Source organism: Oryctolagus cuniculus, chromosome 2 (genome assembly GCF_051225735.1).
Source record: "Oryctolagus cuniculus isolate XC-2025 breed Fujian yellow rabbit chromosome 2, ASM5122573v1, whole genome shotgun sequence".
Taxonomy (NCBI): domain Eukaryota; kingdom Metazoa; phylum Chordata; class Mammalia; order Lagomorpha; family Leporidae; genus Oryctolagus; species Oryctolagus cuniculus.
Window position 1 is genome coordinate 146,656,144 of NC_142868.1, and position 23,059 is coordinate 146,679,202.

The 23,059-nt window shown below is 39.1% G+C and overlaps 1 protein-coding gene across 8 annotated transcripts in view; it reads left to right on the forward strand.

Annotated features, from left to right (window-relative positions):
* Positions 1-23,059, forward strand: part of USP34 (ubiquitin specific peptidase 34) — a 234,077-nt gene that overhangs the window by 192,620 nt on the left and 18,398 nt on the right. For all 8 annotated transcript variants that reach the window (XR_016229347.1, XM_051838286.3, XM_051838300.3 and 5 more), the window contains 12 exons: positions 148-233; positions 1,277-1,445; positions 1,530-1,604; positions 2,686-2,837; positions 6,186-6,234; positions 6,318-6,422; positions 6,499-6,543; positions 10,088-10,192; positions 11,590-11,737; positions 16,955-17,589; positions 18,978-19,135; positions 22,560-22,638. Coding sequence is in view for 7 of the 8 variants with exons in the window: in XM_051838286.3 (XP_051694246.1) it covers positions 148-233; positions 1,277-1,445; positions 1,530-1,604; positions 2,686-2,837; positions 6,186-6,234; positions 6,318-6,422; positions 6,499-6,543; positions 10,088-10,192; positions 11,590-11,737; positions 16,955-17,589; positions 18,978-19,135; positions 22,560-22,638 (1,806 nt within the window). In the remaining variant the exon portion in view is untranslated. The remainder of the gene's footprint in view (positions 1-147; positions 234-1,276; positions 1,446-1,529; positions 1,605-2,685; positions 2,838-6,185; positions 6,235-6,317; positions 6,423-6,498; positions 6,544-10,087; positions 10,193-11,589; positions 11,738-16,954; positions 17,590-18,977; positions 19,136-22,559; positions 22,639-23,059) is intronic.

Here is a 23,059-nt window from a genome sequence, read left to right on the forward strand (position 1 = left end):
GTTGTGTTTAGTGCTGACTTTGCCTCATCTTCTTCAGTAGTTGAGATTCCAAGAAAACTTTAGAATGTTGCAGAGAGCTTTGAATCTTGTTATCAGTGTCTTTGAAACCTGCTGGTACTTGACTCTCGGGTTGTTACATCTTCACAGATGTTTCAGCGTTTATGTATCCATGTGATTCAGAGACTGAGACCTGTGCATGCTCATCTGTATCTGCAGCCAGGAATGGAAGATGGGTAAGAAGTGCTTTGCTAACAAATGTTAAATGTTTCTAAATTTTTTGATGATCTGCCTACAAAGTAGTTTTGAATGTCAGCACAGGAATATTTAATTTCTTGTGTTGAAAAATCTAAAAAACAAAAGTTAAGAGAAAACATGGAGCCAGCATTGTGGTATATCTGGTAAAAGTGCTACCTGCAATGCCAGCATCACATGTAGGCACCAGTTCATGTCCCAGCTGCTCCATTTCCGATCCAGCTCCCTGCTAATGGTCTGCAAAATCAGTGGAAGATGGCCCAAGTGCTTGGACCCCTGCCACACACGTGGGAGACCTGGAAGAAGCTACTGTCTCCTAACTTCGGCCTTGCCCAGCTTTGACCAGTGAGGCCATCTGGAGAATAAACCAGCAGACAGAAGATCTCTCTGGAACTCTTGACTTTCAAATAAATAAATCCTTTTAAAAATTATTTTTTTAATTTTATTTTTACTTAAGGGTATCTGTAAAATCCGCTACAGTAACTATATGGATCAGTCTTTTTAATTGGATTGATTTTTGCTAGTCACAATAATTGGAATGCAGGTACTTAATATTATTATAATGGGTGTTCAACATCAAAACAATATAAATGAGATAGATTTAGGCTTTAAAAATATTTTGCCTCCCAGATTATATCTATCCTTAGGCTTAATGTGTTCTCTGAGATATATTTAATGTGGTAGATAGGCATTTAGCACAAAGGTTAGGTCACTACTTGGGATACCCATATCCCATATCAGAGTGCCTGGTGTCCTGACTCTGCTTCTAACCCAACTTTTCTGCTGTTGTGCATCCTGGGAGGCAGTGGACAATGACTCAAGTATTTGGGCCTCTGCCACCCACATGGCAGAACTGGATGGTGTTCTGGTTCCTGGCTTTGGCCTGTCCTACTCTAATGGTTGTAGGCGTCCGAGGAGTGGACCGTTAGTGCAAATTTCCTGTCTCTATCACTCTCTTCTGTGTGTGCTTTTGAAATAAAATGAAAATAAAATTTTAAAAAGACACATTTGATTCTTTTTCTAGATCAGATGATATGGACGCCTCAGTAGAAGATATTGGTGGTCGTTCATGTGTCACTCGATTTGTGAGAACTCTGTTATTAATTATGGAACATGGTGTAAAACCTCACAGTAAACATCTTACAGAGTATTTTGCCTTCCTTTATGAATTTGCGAAAATGGGTGAAGAAGAGGTGAGACTATATCTTGTTTATTTCTGGGATTACATACTTGTTTTCAGTGCTTAGAATTAATTTTTTATATTTGAATATTTTTAGAGCCAGTTTTTGCTTTCATTGCAAGCCATATCTACAATGGTACATTTTTACATGGGAACCAAAGGACCTGAAAATGTAAGTATAATTCTCTGTTAAATTAGAGATTTAGAGTCCATGTTTTCAGTAGTTTGCATCATGCAAAGTCATGAGATACTAGAACTGGTTGATATTTTTCACATTTAAATGAGTATAGCAAGAGAAGAATCAAATAATCCAGTTCACTGGTAAGGCCCTAGAACAAAGTAAATGTACTTCAGCAACATGCCACCACTACTTTGAGGTCTTACCAACAGTATGTTATTTGGTGAATGTTTTTGGTGGTCTTATTTTGTGTGCCTTTTGTATTGAGTTTGCCAGAATGTTCCAAACATTTAGATAGCTGGTCATTCTATTAGTAATATTAAAGTATCACATGAAGTTTATATTGTCCATGACAGTCACATTGGATTGCATGATCTGTTTGCACTAAGTTAATTTTCTCTTAACCCTGAGTACTGTTTTTATCTACATTTGACAGACAAGGTACTTGCACCTTAGGGAAATTTATTTTAAATCACAGTGAGTTGGGCTTTGATCTTCAGGCAGATCACTGAGCTGAACCTTATAAACTTATAATGCTTCAGAAAATGTGAGCTGGTGTTTTCTTTCTTTTTTTTTTTAAGATTTATTTATTTATTTGAAAGTCAGAGTTACACAGAGAGAAGGAGAGGCAGAGAGAGAGAGGTCTTTCATCCACTGGTTCACTCCCCAGTTGTGGCCGGAGCTGCGCCAATCCAAAGCCAGGAGCTTCTTCTGGGTCTCCCACGTGGGTACAGGGGCCCAAGCAATTGGCTATCTTCCACTGCTTTCCCAGGCTATCACAAAGAGCTGTATCAGAAGTGGAGCAGCCAGGACTCGAACCGGCACCCATATGGGAACCAGGCACTGCAAGGATTTATCCCTTATGACATTGTTCTTTCCAGTTCTACCAGTTCAATCTAAACGTGTCCTGAGTGTGGATTAGATTGTTCATGTTAGAATTAGGCCTTTCAGTGATTATTTGTCATGATCCATGCTCCTGTCACCATCTGCTTGGTAGTTATATAAAAGAATACCTGTATTCTCTATATGATGTTCAAACTAATACCATATTGAAATTGAGCTTTGTTTCACTTAGCCTCAAGTTGAAGTGTTGTCAGAGGAAGAAGGGGAGGAAGAAGAAGAGGAAGAAGATATTCTCTCTCTGGCAGAAGAAAAATACAGGCCCGCTGCCCTTGAAAAGATGATAGCTTTAGTTGCTCTTTTGGTTGAACAGTCTCGCTCAGAAAGGTGAAATGCTTCAACATTCAAAATGCTTAAAGCATGTCTGATTTTATTCTTTTACTTAATTGTTTGGTCACTGTTAATTCAGTTATTACATAATTTCTTTTGAATAATAATACTGTTCATCAACTCTTGTGGTATAAGAATTTCAGTCCTTTCAGCTTAACTTTTACTTCGTCTCTGAGTTATATTAGATACAATCATTAAAGAAAAATACACAGTAAAATAGCTAGCAAAATTATATGGACATTTATCTCTTAACCTAGCAACTCTACTTCTAGAGACCTATCCCAAAAATAGGGAAAGATGTATATGCAAAGCTGTTTCTAATAACAAAAGATTAGAAGCAGCCAAATATTCACAAAAAGGAAGCTAGTTGAAAAGTTGTTATCTACTCAGTTGAGTGCTCTGTAGCTAAAGGAAGGAAAAACAGAATTTAACTCTGCTGCTGTGGAGAAATTTCTATATTACTAAGTGAAAAAAGCCAGGTGGAGAAAAGTGCCTGTTGTATCTGCATTTCAAGTAAGGGAAGGCAATGGGAGAACACATATGTGTAAGCAGCCAATGTCATTATTTGTGGATTTCTTATTTGTGAATTCACCTTCTTGGTAACATTTGTCATGCCAAAATCAGAACTTGAGGAGCTATTGTAGTCATTTAAACCTGTGTTTATGCAGATTGATGAAACTTGAGTTGCCTGATATATTTTCCCAACTGAGGTCAAAGAAACTGATTATCTGCCTTCTCATTTCAGTTTTCATATTGTAAACAAATGAAATTTTCATAATGTTTGCTGTGCTTTTCTATGTTGATGTTGCTGTTTAAAAAGGCCCCAAGGGCATTGCTAAAGTGCTGGCTAGCATTTGAGCTCAGGAAGGCTGTAATGTGCCTTAGAGTGAAAATATGTGTGTGAAATCATTTCCATACAGGTGTGAATTATAATACTGTGGGCATGAATTCAGTATTGAGTAGTATATGTTAAATGAGGCATCCTTCAATAGAGACATACATACACAAAGTAATGGATTACTGGTAGATGAAAACATTGTGACTAGAGGCTCACAGGAAGCTAACTTTGTATTCCCCTAGGAGTAATGATTTGGTATTTGCTGATTGAGTGTTTATAGCACTTTACAGAACATATCTACCAGCTCTCAAAAATTGACTGTAAATCAAAAACATCTTGAAAAATGGTTTCTGCTGGTGGTGGGAGGCAAAACAAGGGGGAGGGGACAGAAATGGAATCCTGCCAAAATGTTTTATAAACTTAACTTTGGAACCCTGTAAATGTTTTGTATAAATAAATAAATGGATAAGAAACAGTCCCTAAAAGCCAAAAGCACAGTGAAATAAATGCAACTATTGGTACATTAAACAAGGAATATAGCCACTGGAGAGGTACTAAAGTGACTTTAGAACATATTAACTGTAATTTTCTAATGGGATATACATGAAGGGCAAAAAGAATTACAAAACTATCGTAAGCCTTTTGAGTAGTTATATTGTTAATATAATTGGAATTATTCTCATCTATTAGTATGTGTAACTGTTAAGGTCATTAGCAGCCAAGATTTTCAGCAATGGAAGAAAATAGATATAAATAGAGTTGTGGGATTTTATATCATTTATATCATTTCTTTAAAACTACATTTGAATTGGAAATACAGTATGAGTTCATGGTGTATTTTGTCTTAAACAGAAAATGTTACCTACCTTTGTTTTCTGAAAAGGCCTGGTAACCTTGTCTAACCCAGAATCAATAAGTACCCCAGCATGTAGATAGTAGTCTATAAATCTCATTACTTACTGAAAGAATTTGCGTTCCATGGGAAAATGGCCAGTTCCGGGTCTTGGACATGAAATTAATGAGAATTTCGGAGTGTTTTCTTCATTTTGGAAAACCAGGAGGCTGTTTCAGACGTCTGAGGTCATTGTAAAGGAATGTGAACCCTTGTAGGGAGGTTTCTGCTTGCCATAGATGAGAAAGAATCACAGAGGATTGTAAAGCATAACAGATATTTTTATCTATCAGTTCATAATGGTACCTAACAAGAAAATCTGAAAAACTTGTTGACATCCTTTGAAATGTACTAGGAAATCAAATCATTATTTTGAAAACTGAGAAATAAAGACTATCAAGCATCTGTCCTACCTGTAAGAAGTATACCTCACGACAACCAAATGTTGACTCAAGAAAAGTTTGTTATGATAAATATACTGAAGTGAATAAATGAGCAAGGACTGTTGGAATTAGAGTATCACTGTTTTGTGACACCAAATAAAGTAATGGATCTAAACAGTGATCATCATTGATTGAAAATGTTACAATGATTGTGTGCCTCCTGGTTAAATGTATGCACCACCACCTACAAACAACCTTGATTAAAAAGTCAAATCTAGATTTGATCAAGTCTCTAGATCTACTTACCACTTTACAAGATACATGGGAACAGAGGAACATGTTAAGAGCATACTACAAAGATACAATCAGCAAAATACAATTGCAGGAAACTGCAGGACAAACTACCTGCTTTCCTCAACAGATAAATTGCAACAGAAAAACAGTTGGAGGAGAAACCAGTAGATAAAAAGATTTAGAAGACATTTCAACCATTTACAACAAAGGACTATTTGAGTTCAAACAAAGTAACTATATAAAATTTTTTTTAGGAACTTGAGATTCGTACACTGGATATTATATGATAGTAAGGAATTGTTAATTTATTTCAGGTGTGACTGATAATACTGTGGTTGTTTTTAAGATTTATCTGTTAAGACTTGTACTGAGATTTATGGATTAAATGATAAAATACCTGGAGTTTGTCTCAGAATAATACATACTGAGTGGTTGGTGGTACAAATGAAATAAGAGTATGGCTATGATTTTGGTATATTTGAATCTAAGTGAAGGGATGGATACTTGCACCGTTCCATTTTTGTGTATCTGAATTTTTATAATATGTTGAAGTATGCAATAATTTTAAACTGGGAAGTAAAGCTGTAGTATTTCTTAAAACTCCACTTGGTTTTGAAGGATCTTATGTCAAAACAACAACAAACAGTTCTCTACATAAAATTAAACCCATCCTGGTGTTTTAATTTATTAAAATATTGAGATACTGAAATTGAGATAAAGTGGATTTGGGTTTCCATTTACCAATCCTGCAATCTTGAGAAATTGCCTGGAAGATGTTTAGCAAGGAAGTATAGCAAAAAATAACAAAATTAGCGTTAAAAATAGTGGGTTGGTACAGATGTAATTGAATCAATGATTTTGATGCATGTCATAATATAAGTAGCTATAAAGTAATACAGAGGGAAGAAAAATTTATTTCCACTAATATTTTCTTTTAGGCATTTGACATTATCACAGACTGATATGGCAGCACTTACAGGAGGCAAGGTAATAACTTCTCCAGTTTTAGACAAATTGGGTATTGTAAAAATAATAACAGTTCTTAAATGAAAAACTTTTGCTTTTAACAGGGATTTCCCTTCTTGTTTCAACACATTCGTGATGGCATCAATATAAGACAAACTTGTAATCTGATTTTCAGCCTGTGTCGATACAATAATCGACTTGCAGAACATGTAAGTTCTAAGAAACAGTTTTAAAATTTTTTACTAATTTTGCAAAGAATATTCTGAAATCCTTTTTCTTTTCCAGATTGTATCTATGCTCTTCACATCAATAGCAAAGTTGACTCCTGAGGTAGGTAAACATTTATTCATGTTTTTCTTTTAAAGATTTATTTATTTGAAAGAGTTACAGAGAGAGGTAGAGACAGAGAGAGGTCTTCCATCCACTGGTTCGCTCCCCAGATGGCTGCAACAGCCAAAGCTGAGCCGATCTGAAGTCAGGAGCCAGGTGCGTCTTCCACTCAGGTGCAGGGGCCCAAGGCTTTGGGGCCGTCTTCTACTGCTATCTCAGGCCATAGCAGAGAGCTGGATTGGAAAAGCAGCAGCCGGCACTAAACCAGCGCCTGTATGAGATGCTGGTGCTTCTTTCCAGGGCTTTAACCCTCTATTGTCAGCACTGTTAGTATTTTGAAATGGGCCTTTCTTATTTTTTAGTATGTCATTTGAATAAATGGAATTATGTCTTCCTGTAATACAGTTTTCCTAATAAAATATATACATATAAATTTAATATATCTGAGTGCCATCTAAATGCTCTTTTTTTTTAAGACTTATTTATTTATTTTGAATTCAGAGATCTTCCATCTGTTGAGTCACTCCCCAGATGGCTGCAATGGCCAGGGCTGCCCCAGGCCAAAGCCAGGAGTTTCATATGGGTCTCCCATGTGGGTGTCAGGCCCAGAACACTTGGGCTACATTTTGCTGCTTTTCCCAGGCCATTAGAATGAGATTGGATGGAAAACAGAGCAGCTAGGACAGGAACCAACGCCTTTATGGGATGCTGGTGTCACAGGTGGTGGCTTTACCTGAAATACCAGCTCTTACCTGCTAAACTTAGAAGATGTTTGATTTGAATCATGCATCATCACTGCCCAGTTCAAACAGTAGACTAACTCTAGGACTCTGTGGAAAATAGAATGCAATACCATATGAAAGTATTCTCTCTCTCTCTCTCTTTTTTAATTATTTAAGAAAGCAGAGCTACAAAGAGAGTGTGAGAGACAAGGAGAGGTCTTTCATTGCTGGTTCACTCCCCAAATGGCTATAATGGCTAGGGCTGGACCAGGCCGAAGCCAGGAACCAGGAGCTCCCTCCAGGTCTCTCCATGAATACCGGGGCCCAAGGACTTAGGCCATCCTCTGCTGTCTTCTAAGGCACATTAGCAGGGATCTGGATCAGAAACAGAACAGCCAGGACTTGAACCAGCACCCATTTGGGATGCTTGTGCCACAGCTCCAGTCCCATGAAAGTTTTTTTTCTTTTTCTTTTTTTTTTTTTTTTTAATTATTTAGAGGGCTGGCACTGTGGCGTAGCCGGTAAAGCTGCCATCTGCAATGCAGGCATCCCATATGGGTGCCTGTTTGAGTCCTGGCTGCTCCTCTTCAGATACAGCTCTCTGTTATGGCCTGGGAAAGCAGTAGAAGATGGCCCAAGTCCTGGGTCCCTGCACCCATGTGGGAGACCCAGAAGAAGCTCCTGGCTCCTGGCTTTGGATCAGCCTAGCTCCAGCCATTATACCTAATTGGGGAATGAACCAGTGAATGGAAGATCTCTCCCTCTCTCTCTCTCTGCCTCTACCTCTTTGTAACTCTGCCTTTCAAATAAATAAATAAGTGTTTATAAATTGAAGGAGCTACAAAGAGAGAGAGACAGACACACACATACACACACACACACACACAATCTTCGATCTGCTGGTTCAGTCTCCAGATGGCTCCAACATCCAACACTGGGCCAGGCTGAGGCCAGGGGTTCTTCCAGGCCTGCCATGTGAGTGGCAAGGCTGTAGACGCTTGGGCCATCCTCTACCAGGCCATTAGCAAGGAGCTGGATGGGATGCGAAGTAGCTGGGATTCAAACCAGTACCCATATGGGATGTGGTGGCCTTACCCACTATGCCACAACACCAGCCCTTGAAAGTATTTGTAGAATATGAGAATGTCACCACTACTTTAGCAGTGCATGTATCCTTCAAGATACATTTGCTGTAGTAGTTAAATCTCTACTTAGGCTGCCCATATGCCATATCCAAGTGCATGGTTCAGGTGCCATCTCTCCCACTTCCACTCTAGCTTCCTGCTAATGTGTACCCCTGGGAGGTTGCAGATGATGGCTCTAGTACTTGGATCTCTGGCACCCACTTTGGATACTCAGATTGGGTGTGGTGCAGTCCTGGCTCTTGGTCAAAGATTGATGCAAGAATTTTTTTAAAATATCTATATATTTATTTCAGGCCGGCGCCGCGGCTCACTAGGCTAATCCTCCGCCTAGCGGCGCCGGCACACCGGGTTCTAGTCCCGGTTGGGGCGCCGGATTCTGTCCCGGTTGCCCCTCTTCCAGGCCAGCCCTCTGCTGTGGCCCAGGAGTGCAGTGGAGGATGGCCCAGGTGCTTGGGCCCTGCACCCCATGGGAGACCAGGAAAAGCACCTGGCTCCTGGCTCCTGCCATCGGATCAGCGCGGTGCGCCGGCCGCAGCGCGCCGGCCGCGGCGGCCATTGGAGGGTGAACCAACGGCAAAGGAAGACCTTTCTCTCTGTCTCTCTCTCTCACTGTCCACTCTGCCTGTCAAAAAAAATAAAAATAAAAAAAATAAAAAATAAAATATCTATATATTTATTTCAAAGTCAGAGTTACAGGGAGAGAGAAAGATCAATCTTCCATCTTTGGTTCATCCCCCAAATGGCGACAATAACCAGGGCTGGGCCATGCCAAAGGCTAGAGCTGCATCGTGGTCAGCCACCCTGGTGCAGGCGCCCAACCATTTAGGTCATCTGCTTTCCCAGATTTTTTTTTTTCTTTTCTTTTTTTTTTTTTTTTTTTTTTTCTTTTTTTTGACAGGCAGAGTTAGACAGAGACAGACAGAGAGAAAGGTCTTCCTTCCATTGGTTCACCCCCCAAATGGCCGCTACGGCTGGCGCGCTGCACTGATTCAAGGCCAGGAGTCAGGTGCTTCCTCCTGTTCTCCCATGCGGGTGCAGAACCCAAGCATTTGGGCCATCCTCCACTGCCTTCCCAGGCCACAGCAGAGAGCTGGACTGGAAGAGGAGCAACCGGAACAGAATTCGGCACCCCGACCGGGACTAGAACCTGGGGTGCCAGCGCCGCAGGCGGAGGATTAGCCTAGTGAGCCGTGGCACGGGCCTTTCCCAGATCTTTTTAACAGTGAGCTGGAGCAGGGGAGGGGAGCATCCAGGACATGAACTGGTGTCCCTGCTTGATGCTGGTGTTGCAGGTAGCAGTTTATACTGAGTATGCCACATCAGCCTCAATACAGGAAGTTTTTAATAGAATATGATTGTCTAATTAACAAGATTTATTTTGGAGGTTAGGGGGTATTGATCAAAGGGTGCAATATTTTATTAGATATGGATTAATTTCAAGAGGTCAGTTGTATAACACAGTGACTAGTTAACAATGTATTATTGTGTACTTGAAAATCAGTAGGAGAGTAGATTTTTAGTGAAATTACCACAAAAAAATAAGCATTGAAGTAATGCAAACTGGTAATTCTTCCAATTTAGTCATTCCATGGTGTGTATGTCTGTGTATGTCTGTATGCAGTTAATATATACATGTTTGTCAGTGTATCTAAATACACAGTCACATCTGTCTTACAGGCCGCCAATCCTTTCTTTAAATTGTTGACGATGCTGATGGAATTTGCTGGTGGACCTCCAGGAATGCCTCCCTTCGCATCTTACATTCTGCAAAGGATTTGGGAGGTGAGTTTTGCAGGATGTCTGCAGCCTTTTCATTTTATAATGCAGCCACTGCCATTTTAAGCATCAATACCTTCTTATTTGTGTACCCCCAAAAAGGTTTTAGTAAGTCACAGTTTCAAGGAAAAAGAGGAGCTTTAGTCACAAGGGCTGGGGAAGGGAGGAAGGTTTTTAGCCAGTCTCCCATATTAAAAACTAATAGTTCAGCCAGTGTGAAGGTCTCATTTCCCTGCCCTCAAAAAAGATTCTGGAAAGCAAGTAGGAACCCTAAAAGTAACAAATGTTTCCAGTAGTTGACAAAAATGATAGAGCAAGCACCAACCACTCCCTTCCTTTCTTTCAAGTTAACTGCTGTGATCACAAAATTTCTCCTTAAAGAATGTTGGAAAAACTCTAGACCAAGGTCAGCCAACCCTTTTTCTGAAGGGCCAAACAGCAAATACTTAAGGCTTTAATGAGCCATGCATCCTCTGTGAAACTCTTCAAGTCTGCTGTTTTAGCCTAAAAATAACCCCAGACAATAAGTAAATGAGTGGGTATGGCTGTATTCTCATAAAGCAGCAAACACAAGCAGCTGTTGAATTGGGCCTGTTGGCCATGTTTTGCTCTTTTCCAGATCCTGAGATTCCCCTTTGCTATGAAAAAAAATCTCCCCAAAAGTGCAGTGAGCTACCTCACATTCTCACTTAAGAGTAGTAAGTTGAGTATGAAATAAGAAACATAAAGATGAAAAACTTCAGAGAATTAAAAGAACTTTTAAATAATTGTAAGTTTAGGCGGGCACCACGGTTCACTAGGCTAATCCTCCTCCTCCTGCACCGCCGGCACCCCGGGTTCTAGTCCCAGTCTGGGTGCCGGATTCTGTCCTGGTTGCCCCTCTTCCAGTCCAGCTCTCTGCTGTGGCCTAGGAGTGCAGTGGAGGATGGCCCAAGTGCTTGGGTTCTGCACCCACATGGGAGAACAGGAGGAAGCACCTGGCTCCTGGCTTCGGATCAGTTTGGTGCACCAGCCACAGCACACCGGCCGCAGTGGCCATTGAGGGGGTGAACCAATGGAAAAGGAAGACCTTTCTCTCTGTCTCTCTCTCTCACTGTCCACTCTGCCTGTCAAAAAAAAAGTAATTATAAGTAAAGAGATCTTAGTCATTGAGTTCTCATGTTTGTCCTATGAAGTCCTTGGTTATTTTAAATTTATTTTGAGAATAGATTTTCCTGAACATTTCCTTTTGGTAAGAAAAAGTAGCTTTGAAAATGGGAAAAAGAGAAAACTTCACTGAGACTCTAGTTTTCAAAAAATGACTTCAGCTATAAGTGTTTAATGGCATATACCAAAAAGAAGTATAAAAAGTAACTGCTCATTCAGTTGGCCTCATATTCTGTTCTTGTCATTTTTATTTGTAGGTGATTGAATACAATCCTTCTCAGTGTCTGGATTGGTTGGCAGTACAGACACCCCGAAATAAACTGGCACACAGCTGGGTCCTACAGAATATGGAAAACTGGGTCGAGCGGTTTCTTTTGGCTCACAATTATCCTAGAGTCAGGACTTGTAAGTCAAATGTTCAGAATTTAACAAGCCGTTTATTGTTCCAAGTTTAGGGTTTTTGTTTTTGTTTTAAGACAACTGATATTCCCATTTGCTATGCTCTTAGATCCGTTATCAAAGGCCAAAGTTCTATCAGTATTTTGAAACATGTAACATTGTTTTACAAATATTTGCAGTGTTTTGTTTCATAAAGGAGAGAAAAACATGCATCCTTTGGGTGACATCACCACTTCCATTTTTGTTTCTTTCAGAGAATGACAAAGCACAATCAACATTAGGAAAGGGAGTAAAATATCAGAAACTTTTACCTTAAAAGTAACTATTGAGGAAGCTAAGAGTAAAATACTAATAAGGGCATAAAATAATCTGAGAGATAATATTAACTGAAATTTTGAGTTAAATATTAAACACCATTGTACACAAGTCAGTAAAGAATAAAGATCTTAGAAGACAGATGGACAAATATCAAAAGCAGTTATTTTGCAGGATTTAAACTTATTTGTATATAAATAGAATATGTTCATCTTGATAGTTCAAAGAAAATAAATCAGAATTATTAAGTTTTGAAATTTTTCTGATCTTTGAAAATGTGTTTTCAAGCTGTCCGCTGAGAAGGGCCTACAGTCATTGACAATCTGGTATCAACAAATTCCATACGGCCGGCGCCGTGGCTCAACAGGTTAATCCTCCGCCTTGCAGCGCCAGCACACCGGGTTCTAGTCCCGGTCGGGGCGCCGGATTCTGTCCCGGTTGCCCCTCTTCCAGGCCAGCTCTTTGCTGTGGCCAGGGAGTGCAGTGGAGGATGGCCCAAGTACTTGGGCCCTGCACCCCAAGGGAGACCAGGATAAACACCTGGCTCCTGCCATCGGATCAGCGTGGTGCGCCGGTCGCGGCAGCCACTGGAGGGTGAACCAACGGCAAAAGGAAGACCTTTCTCTCTCTCTCTCTCTCTCTCTCTCTCTCTCTCTCTCACTGTCCACTCTGCCTGTCAAAAATAAAAAAATTTAAAAAAAAAATAAAAAAAACAAATCCCATAACCCAGATGTTGGATTCTGAACATCATTCTCCAATAAAAGGATTCACAGTTCCTTGGAGAAATAATTTTAGGGCTAGAGCAAGGTATATACCAGAAGAACTTAGTGAATCTTGTAGTGGAAGAAAGTAAGGGAGTACTCAAAACACAAAATCATGGGAGCATGTCCAAGGAACCCAGAACCTAACCTGAAAGTACCTTTCGATGGCTAAAGCTAGAACAAGGAGAGTAATTAAATAACATGGCATACAGCCCAGAGTATAAAATAGGTGCCATGAACCTGTACTGATAAAAATAAATGATGTGTAAAAATAAATGCAGATGAAATGAATATCCCAGATAAAAATTATGGCAAATAACTTAGTGTAACACACTTCCCTGTGCCTCCCCACCTCCACCTGCCAGAGAATGTAGCTTTAACTCCTAAGTCCTTGAGTATGAGTTTCCAAAGAATAGAACACAGGGTAACTTTATAGAACATAACAAATAACTTCATAGTTATTAACACTCAGCCAAGTGATTAAGGTTAACATCATCACAGATAAGTTGATAACATGTGCCCCTGACACAATGTGATGAAAAGGGCTATTCATCAGTTCATCTTTGTGGACATTTTTACAAAAGCCCACAACCTAAGTCTTAACCATGGTAAATGTCAGACAAACGCAGTTTGAGGGACATTCTGTGAAATGCTTGCAAGCTGTCAAGGCCATCATAAGCAAGGAAGGTCTGAGGAACTGTCATAGCAAAGGGAAATTTCAAAGGACAATATGACTAAAGGAACATATCCTAGGTGGGATTCTGGGAGAATTTTTTTTAAAAGACCATTAAAGCAAAGCTAGTGAAATTTAAATACAGTATGAAATTTCATTAACAGTAATATACCAGTGCTGGTTCTTTAGTTACAACAAATGTACTATAGTGAGACTATATGTTACCAGTAGGAGAAACTGGATGAGAGATGTACAGATATTACCTGTTCTAAAATAAAACATTTATTGAGAGAAATATGTATCAGTAAAAAGGACACATGAGTTGGCATTGGCAGTCTGCTTATGGGCTTATTTTTCTTTCCAGTTTAGTTAACCCCATAACAGGATATTTTTAACAGCTGGTCCTGAAACCTGAGCATAAAACAATTAAAAAAAAAAGTCTGTGCTGAACCAAAAAGAACTTTTTAGTCAACTGTTACACCTGATACAAAAGTATTTCAGAAAGTTGATGGAAAATGGAATCAAAATAATAGTTTTATTTTGTTCCTCCAAAATTTGAAATCCAGGCATGTAGTTACTCCTGCAATTCTGAGGAAATGGCATTCTTGTGCACTGTAGTGACATCATAATATTATGCAACAGACTGAAGTTCAACACTATGGATTCAGATGCCTCTTTAACATGATAAAACCATTTCATCGATTGTGGTTTAAGTCATTCAGTATATGAATACCATATTGCATTATTTATAATTGTGAAAAATTAAAAATTCAGTTATGAAAAAAGTTGCTAAATTTCATCATTTTAAAATTATAAGTTCTTCAAAGAGTTTATAGAAAACATATCATGAAAAAATGCATGGATTTCAAAATTTTTTGCATCAAAATAAATTTTAACTTTGAGTTGAGTTCCATTTTTCCATAAACTTTTTTAGTAGCCTCATATGATTGTTAACATTGTATAATAATAATAAAAAAGATAGATGCAGGTATTCTTAAATTATAACAAAGCAGTTTTTAACAGATTGTCTCTTTTTCCAGTTTAACTTTCTTAACAGTTCTCAAACACAAACATAATTTCAAAATTGTGTTTTTCTCCCTAGCAGAATTTATTTTTGCTTAAAAGCATACAGCTATTTATATAAATGAAGGCACACTTAGGTATGTGATGAAGCAAAGCCGAAATGTCATTGAGTAGCTTTTTTTTTTTCAACTTTTTAGTATGTTGGAAAATATTCTTATTAAATTGTTGAAGTAATACTGTATAACTTAAACCAACTTTTTAAAATTATAAGTTACTTTTCTCAATTGCTATTTTCTGCAGAAATTGAGCAGGGTGATATCCACATGCCAAATTCTTACATTTGAAACAATACCAAAGTAAGCCTAAAAATATCAAACTAACCAGAGTAGTATATAAATAAAGACATATGCAAAAAATGGAGTTTGTGCACAGTTTTAATTTGAAATTAATTTATGGCCGGCGCCGTGGCTCACTAGGCTAATCCTCCGCCTTGCGGCGCCAGCACACCGGGTTCTAGTCCCAGTCGGGGCGCCAGATTCTGTCCCGGTTGCCCCTCTTCGAGGCCAGGTCTCTGCTATGGCCCTGGAGTGCGGTGGAGGATGTCCCAAGTGCTTGGGCCCTGCACCCCATGGGAGACCAGGAGAAGCACCTGGCTCCTGCCATCGGATCAGCGCGGTGGGGCGGCCATTGGAGGGTGAACCAATGGCAAAAGGAAGACCTTTCTCTCTGTCTCTGTCTCTCACTGTCACTCTGCCTGTCAAAAATTAAAAAAAAAAAAAGAAATTAATTTATAAAATAAAATATAATTGATTTTTGAAACCATGACTTATTTGCTTTGACAGCATGATAGAGAAAGTATCAAATTATGGTAGAATGGCAGGAGATAGAACTAGTAGTGGGTGTTTTGAAAAGAGCCAAAAGTCTCAGGCATGAGAGTCTTAGAAAGGATCTGTGACAGATGTTGTTTCTGGGTTTAGCCCATCAGAATGGGTTTGAATCCCAGCTCTGCCACTAACTGTGTACATCTGGGGTAGTCCTAGATTAAGCCTGAATGAAGGTTAGGATAGTAAAAGCATTGCCTACCACATAGTTATTCTGTCCAGTAGTGTACACTGTATAAACATTAGCAATTCTTGTTAATACTGTTAATGTTTGTTTTTACCATTGTCTTTATCTTCATTGTATTTTACCATTGTTTTTTAAAGCCTGATCTGGGCCCTTCTTCTTTATCTGTCTTTGCCTCTGTAAGATTCAGGTTTTTCCATTTACCATCACTTATATCCAGGCTGATTATGAGGACTAAATTAGATTTTTATAAAGTACCTATCTCAGTACCTTGCACATAGTATCTGCTTTTAGAAGTGGATTCTGTTAAGTCATTAGCTGCTCAGAATTATAATAGTCTTAATGATGGCTTTCAGGTATATTGAAAGATAAAGTCTTTCAAGTAAGAAGAAATGTAAGACCATAAAATGTTAAATAATTTAACTATGCTAGGCAGTTTTGGGTGGATCTTCTGTCTCCATGGGCTGTTTTATTCTAGAAATCATATTCTTTGCTCAGAATAAATAAAAGATTACATTAACCACTACAATTCTACATCTTGGGGAAGCCAAACAAGAGATTTTAAAACTTTCTGAGGAGCCAGGCATTTGGCACAGAGGTTAAGATGCTGCCTTTAGCTTCCTGCTAATGTGAATACTGGAAGGTAGCAGGTGATGGCCTCAAGTACTCGTGCCCCTGCCACCAATATGGGTGACTCTGAGTTCCAGGTTCCTGGTTTCAGCCTGGCCCAGCCCCAGTTGTTGGAGGCACTTGGGGAGTGAACCAGTGGATAGGTCTCTCTCTCTCTCTCTGCCTTTCAAATAAATAAAAACAATTCAAAAAAAATTTTAAAAAGCCTGTTTGAGGGTGGGCATTTGACCCTGTGTTTAAGATGCCAGCATCTCATATGCAAGTACCTGACTCCAGTTTCTGATGCCAGCTTCCTCCTAATGCAGAATCTGGGAGGTAGGGATGATGGCTCATGTGTAACAGGTATCTGCTACCCACATAGAAGACTCAAATTGAGTTCCTGGCTCCTGGTTTTGGTCTTGGCCTAGTCTGTAATCACAGGCATTTGGTGGTGGGGGTAGGGGTGCATCAATGGCTTTGTGCACGGGCAACTCTCTACCTCTCTCTATGTCTCAAAGTAAAAAAAAAAAGTGTTAATGGCATTAGTTGCCACTTAAACAATGATGGCAGAATGAAAGGTATTGGTGGTTTCTGTCGCACCTTGGAGTGTTTTTGAGGGCCAAGGGTAAAGCAGAAAGATATTAAGAGTGATGTTCATGTCCCTTAATTTATATTCATTTTAATTATTAAAGGGAAGAGTGGCTTTGTGTTTAATGACTGCTCTTCAGTCTATTTATATCTTATAAGGATCTGACAGTTTTGTTTTACATTTTATAGCTGCAGCTTATCTTCTGGTGTCCCTTATACCAAGCAATTCATTCCGCCAGATGTTCCGGTCAACAAGGTCTTTGCACATCCCAACCCGTGACCTTCCACTCAGTCCAGACACAACAGTAGTCCTACATCAGGTCTACAACGTGCTCCTTGGTTTGCTCTCAAGAGCCAAACTTTATGTTGATGCTGCTGTTCATGGCACTACAAAGCTAGTGCCCTATTTTAGCTTTATGACTTACTGTTTAATTTCCAAAACTGAGAAGCTGATGTTTTCCACATATTTCATGGATTTGTGGAACCTTTTCCAGCCTAAACTTTCTGAGCCAGCAATAGCTACAAATCACAATAAACAGGCTTTGCTTTCATTTTGGTACAATGTGTGTGCTGACTGTCCAGAGAATATCCGCCTTATTGTTCAGAACCCAGTGGTAACCAAGAACATTGCCTTCAATTACATCCTTGCTGACCATGATGATCAGGATGTGGTGCTTTTTAACCGTGGGATGCTGCCCGCCTACTACGGCATTCTGAGGCTCTGCTGTGAGCAGTCTCCTGCATTCACTCGACAACTGGCTTCTCACCAGAATATCCAGTGGGCCTTTAAGAATCTTACGCCACATGCCAGCCAATACCCTGGAGTGAGTAAAATTGTTACTCTTGTATCTGTATCCTAAAACTGATTGGAAATAATCTGTTTTCCCCTTGTGGGAAATGGTGACAAAATATAGAAGAATGGTTTTAAGTTAGTACTTAATATATATTTGCTTTCTTGAATACACATATGTTTGTAGAAGATATTTCTTAGGTTGAAGTTAAAATGTTTTCTATAATGGAATTTACCTTTTTCAATTTGTGGTTTTGAAAAGATAACTTTCATGTGTACCAAATGAAAAAAGTCTGCCCTGTGGTACAGTTTAGGAAAATTGAGTACTTTAATAGGTATTCATTATGAAGATCTACATGCTTTGTTAGGCTATGTGCTAGACACTATTTTATCCTAAGCCTGTACCTATTGTTTCTGAAGCTACAACCAAGTAAATGAAATGCCCAAGAAGTGTCAGGGTACAAGGATGCAGTCTAAATCTGATCCTTTTGCTCTGCAGACTATTTGTAGATTTAATATTAGATTTTTTCCATATATAAAACCTTTATTCCTGGATACTACTTTAATTACTAAATATGATAGCTAGAATAGAATATACCTCTGACAAGTGTTAAGTGAGTTAGAATGCTTATTCCCTGTGTTGTTGCTTGCCCTTGATGTCAGTGACGTGTAATGCATTTTGTGGTAGAATCTTAATAGATTTTGACAGAAATGGTGCTTACATCTGTTTTTGCTATAAAGTATAAAATTGAAGATTTCAGTTCATAGATACGTGTTTGAAAAGCAGTCCTTACCTAACTGCACATAAGTGAATTTAGAAAATCACAACTATTGATTTTACTAAAATATTAGTTATTATATGTCATCTATCAGGAATGTCAACTAAGCATTCATCACAAAGAGTTATCTCAGAAACACTTTTAAATCAAGTATAACTTAGACATGTAAATCTTTCTAACAAAGTAATGATTTCTCCTTATTAAATATAAAGGGACAGAGAATTGGCCTAGCCTGTCTCTGGATACAGATTTGAACTAGTGCTTTAAATGATGTTAAAACTAAAAATTATATTTACTTGTAGTTTTTAACATCTAATCTTTGATTTTAAAATTTCTTGATTTTTTTTAGTGTACAATGGGAGGGTTTTTTAAAAAGTTCCATGGAAAATGTAAGAAGAAACTAAGTATTTTGCTGCAAAAAATTCTGAAATCCACACATATTTTTATAATGGGCATTTTCCATGGATTTTGAAAGATCCTCCTATGGTTTTTTTTTTTTTTTTTTTTTTTCTTTAAAATAGAATTAGTAATTAGTGCAGTTTTAAGTAGTGGCTAGTGAGTATAACATTCAAAAGTAAGAAGTGGATGCTTTACAGTATTATAGGATTAAAAGAACCTCATCATGTTTATTTACCTTTTTTAGGCAGTGGAAGAACTATTTAATCTGATGCAGCTCTTTATAGCTCAGAGACCAGATATGAGAGAAGAAGAACTAGAAGATATTAAGCAGTTTAAGAAAACAACCATAAGTTGTTACTTACGTTGCCTAGATGGCCGCTCCTGCTGGACAACTTTAATAAGGTAATAACAATGTTTTCTGTTGTTTTTTTGTGTGTGCCATTTGTTTCGTTTTTCCAAGTGAGGAGATGGAGACCATCCTTTTGACATTAAAAGAGAAATAATTTATATTATTAATAACAGTTTAGTAATTTCATATTAAGGTTATTGGGGAAGTGCCTGTGCATTTAGACACATTGGAAGAAGTCATATTTTGAGCAATTTTTGCAGTTTTTCTTTTGGTTTGTATTTTTGTGTCGTTTTATCACGATCCTAGGGCTCCAGGGACCCTTACTGTACAATCTTCCCAAACTTTGAACTATCTTTTCTATGGCAGCTCATCCTAACTTAACACTTGAGTAGTTCAGTTGTAGAGGCCTCCAGAAACTGAGTTCTCCATCTTTAGTCAAATCTGTTGTTAGGTTTTCCTTCTTGTTTGCCCATATCTATGGGTTTGGCTTTATTTTCTGTAGGAATTGGCCAGAATAACAAAACGTATATTTCACAATTAATTGTTCATAGCTACAGAAGTTACTGAATGGCTGCAAAGGAACTGCTATAGATTACACTTAATTCCCTTCACCTGTAGAAATTTGTTCAGGCTAATTTCTTTTTCCTCCTCCTCCCCTTCCCCTTCCTCTTCCTCTTCCTTTCTTGATTTGAAAGGCAGATTTACAGAGAATCAGAGGTAGAGAAAAAGAGAGAAGTCTTCCATCTGCTGTTTCACTCCCAAATGGCCACAACAGCCAGAGCTGGGCCAATCTGGAGCCAGGAGCTTTCTCTGAGTCTCCCCTGCTGGTGCAGGGGCCCAAGCACTTGGACCATCTTCCACTGCTTTCCCAGGCCATAGCAGAGAGCTGGATCGGAAGTGGAACAGCTGGGACTTGAATTGGTGCCCATATGGGATGCCGACAGTGCTGGCATCAGTTTTACTCACTGTGCCATGGTGTCAGCCCCTCAGGCTAATTTCTTAAAATGCCTCTCTGTATTAGGTCTAAGACTTAGAGATTATGTCCTTTCTTAGGCACACTTTAAAAAAAAAATTATTTGAAATGCAGAGTTACAGAGAGGCAGAGGCAGAGGCAGAAAGAGAGTTCCATCCACCGGTTCACTCTCCAAATGGCCGCAACGGCTGGAGCTGTGCTGATCCAAAGCCAGGAACCAAGAGTTTCTTCTGGGTCTCCCACATGGATGCAGGGACCCAAGTACTTGGGCCATCTTCTACTGCTTTCCCAGGCCATAGCAGAGATCTGGATGGGAAGTGGAGCAGCTGATACTCTCCCGGCGTCCATAGGGGATGCCAACATTGCAGACAGTGGCTTTACCCGCTAAGCTACAGCACCAGCCACACTATTTTTTTTTTTTTTAACAGGCAGCATGGACAGTGAGAGAGAGAGAGAGAGAAAGGTTTTCCTTTTCCATTGGTTTACCCCCCAGTGGCCACTGTGGCCGGCGCACCACGCTGATCCGAAGCCAGGAGCCAGGTGCTTCTCCTGGTCTCCCATGTGGGTGCAGGGCCCAAGGACTTGGGCCATCCTCCACTGCACTCCCGAGCCACAGCAGAGAGCTGGACAGGAAGAGGAGTGACCGGGACAGAATCTGGTGCCCCAACCAGGACTAGACCTAGTGTGCTGGCGCCGCAAGTAGGGAGGATTAGCCTATTAAGCCGCGGCACTGGCCTCCAAACACATTCTAATGTAGTAAAGCACACATCTTAATGTAGTAAAGCCACGTGGGGTTCATATAGTAACTTACTTCTCTGCAATGGGAGGACTGTCGTAATTCTCAGAACTTTTTAAACAATACCTTATCATATACCTCACTGGGATATCTTAAACTAATCAACACAAGATAAGGTTATCTTCGATGATTTTCTTCAGAAAGCTTTTAAATTTGAATCTTCACTAAGTACACAAGTGAAATTAACTATGCCTTTGCCAGAACTCTTTAAAAGGAATCATTTAAAATTTTTGGCATCAATTTTATGTATTCTTTTCCCAAGGTTTGCTAGTTAAAGCTCATTAAAAAATAAGGTTTGTAAAACAACATTTATAGAACTACTTTGGTAATGGTTAATAAGTTATTTTCAAGATCAACATTTTTTTTTGTCATTTTTTCCTCCTTTATTTTTTTTCTCATTTTTCCTCCTATGTTGTTCTTTCTTTCCTGATAGGTGCTTTGATAATATATTGTATTATTAGCCAGAACTTAACAATGTAGAAAAACAAATCCATTACAAAAATCAACACTGTTTACACTGAAACTTTGAAAATATTCCTGTCATAACTGTCTTCTACCATCATGGAGTTGAGTAGAGGGGGCTGACGCTGTGGTACAGGGGTAAAACTGCCACCTGCAGTGCTGGCATCCCAATTGGGTGCTGGTTCGAGTCCCAGCTGCTCCACTTCCGATCCAGCTCTTTGCTATGGTCTGAGAAAGCAGCATAAGATGGCCAAAGTCCTTGGGCCCCTGCATCTGCATGGGAAACCCAGAAGAGGCTCCTGTCTCCTCGGTTCAGTTCGGACCAGCTCCAGTCATACTGGCCATTTGGAGAGTGACCCGGCAGAAGAAAGATTTCTTTCTCTCTCTCCCACTGCCTCTCTGTAACTGCATTCCAAAGAAATAAGTAAATCTTTTTTTTTTTTTTTAAAGTTGACTAGATACTAACTAGTGTTTCTTTAAGTTACTCAAAGGGCGGCCTTTCTGCCTTTTTTGAACAAAGTTTGCGTGTGCATTGTTACTTCCTTTTTCTTTTCTTTTTTTTTTAAGATTTATGTATTTATTTGAGAGGCAAAGTTAAAGACACAGAGGGAGAGACAGAGAGATCTTTGATCCACTGGTTCACTCCCCAAATGGCTGCAACAGCCAGAGCTGGGCCTATCCAGAACCAGGAGCTTCTTTTGTGTTTCCCAAGTAGATGCAGGGGTCTAAGCACTTGGGCTATCTTTCACTGTTTTCCTTGGCACATTAGCATAAAGCTGGATTGAAAGTGGAGCAGCTGGAACTTGAACTAGTGTCCGTATGGGATGCCAGCACTACAGGCAGAAGCTTAACCTACTCTATGCCACAGGGCCAGCTGGCCCCTCAGTGTTACTTCCTTTGATAAATACTGATAGATATCTCTTATCCCAAATGCTTACGACCATAAGTGTTAGTTTTCCAAGTTTTTTAGATTTTAGAATGTTTGCACAGGCTTTACCAGTTGAACATCCCTAATCTGGAAATCTGAAATGCTCCATTAAGTTTTCAAATTTTAGAGCATTTTTGATTTCCAACTTTCATATCTGGGATTCTCAACTGTACTGCACTACCAAAAAACAAATGTAGCAGTTTCTTTTTCTGGAGTTAAGAGAGCAGAGAGCTTAAACTGAAGTTTTACTTCTGTGTTTTCATCAGCCAATTGTTCTGTTCTAATTCAGAGTTCTCAAACTGAACTTTATTCTTCTAGTGCCTTCAGAATACTATTAGAATCTGATGAAGACAGACTTCTTGTTGTATTTAATCGTGGGTTAATCCTGATGACTGAGGTAAATATTTACTGCGTTTTACTGTGGGTTTATCTCATTGTAATATTTTCATCAAGAATCATTTGAAATAGACTTTTTTTTTTTCTTCAGTTGTAAGGATAGATATGAAGCCCATGGGATTTAACTAAGGGCACATATAATTTCCAAACAGGGCAGTTATTTGACACAGTACAGCACTGAGATTAGCTTTATCAGATGAATCCAGTGAGACTGTCACGGGTGATTAAAATCTGCTGTTCCTTCTTCCCATAGTGCGAAATGGTTTTAAAGCATCATGCAGGTAAAACATAAGAGTACATGCTAAGAGTACCTTAAGAATTAAGGAGTAGTATAGTTTGTTAAGCTAATACATAGAATAGGAAGAAGACATCTTTGAAATCACACTTTGAAGAATTTGGGGTTGAAAGGGCAAGTGGGAGAG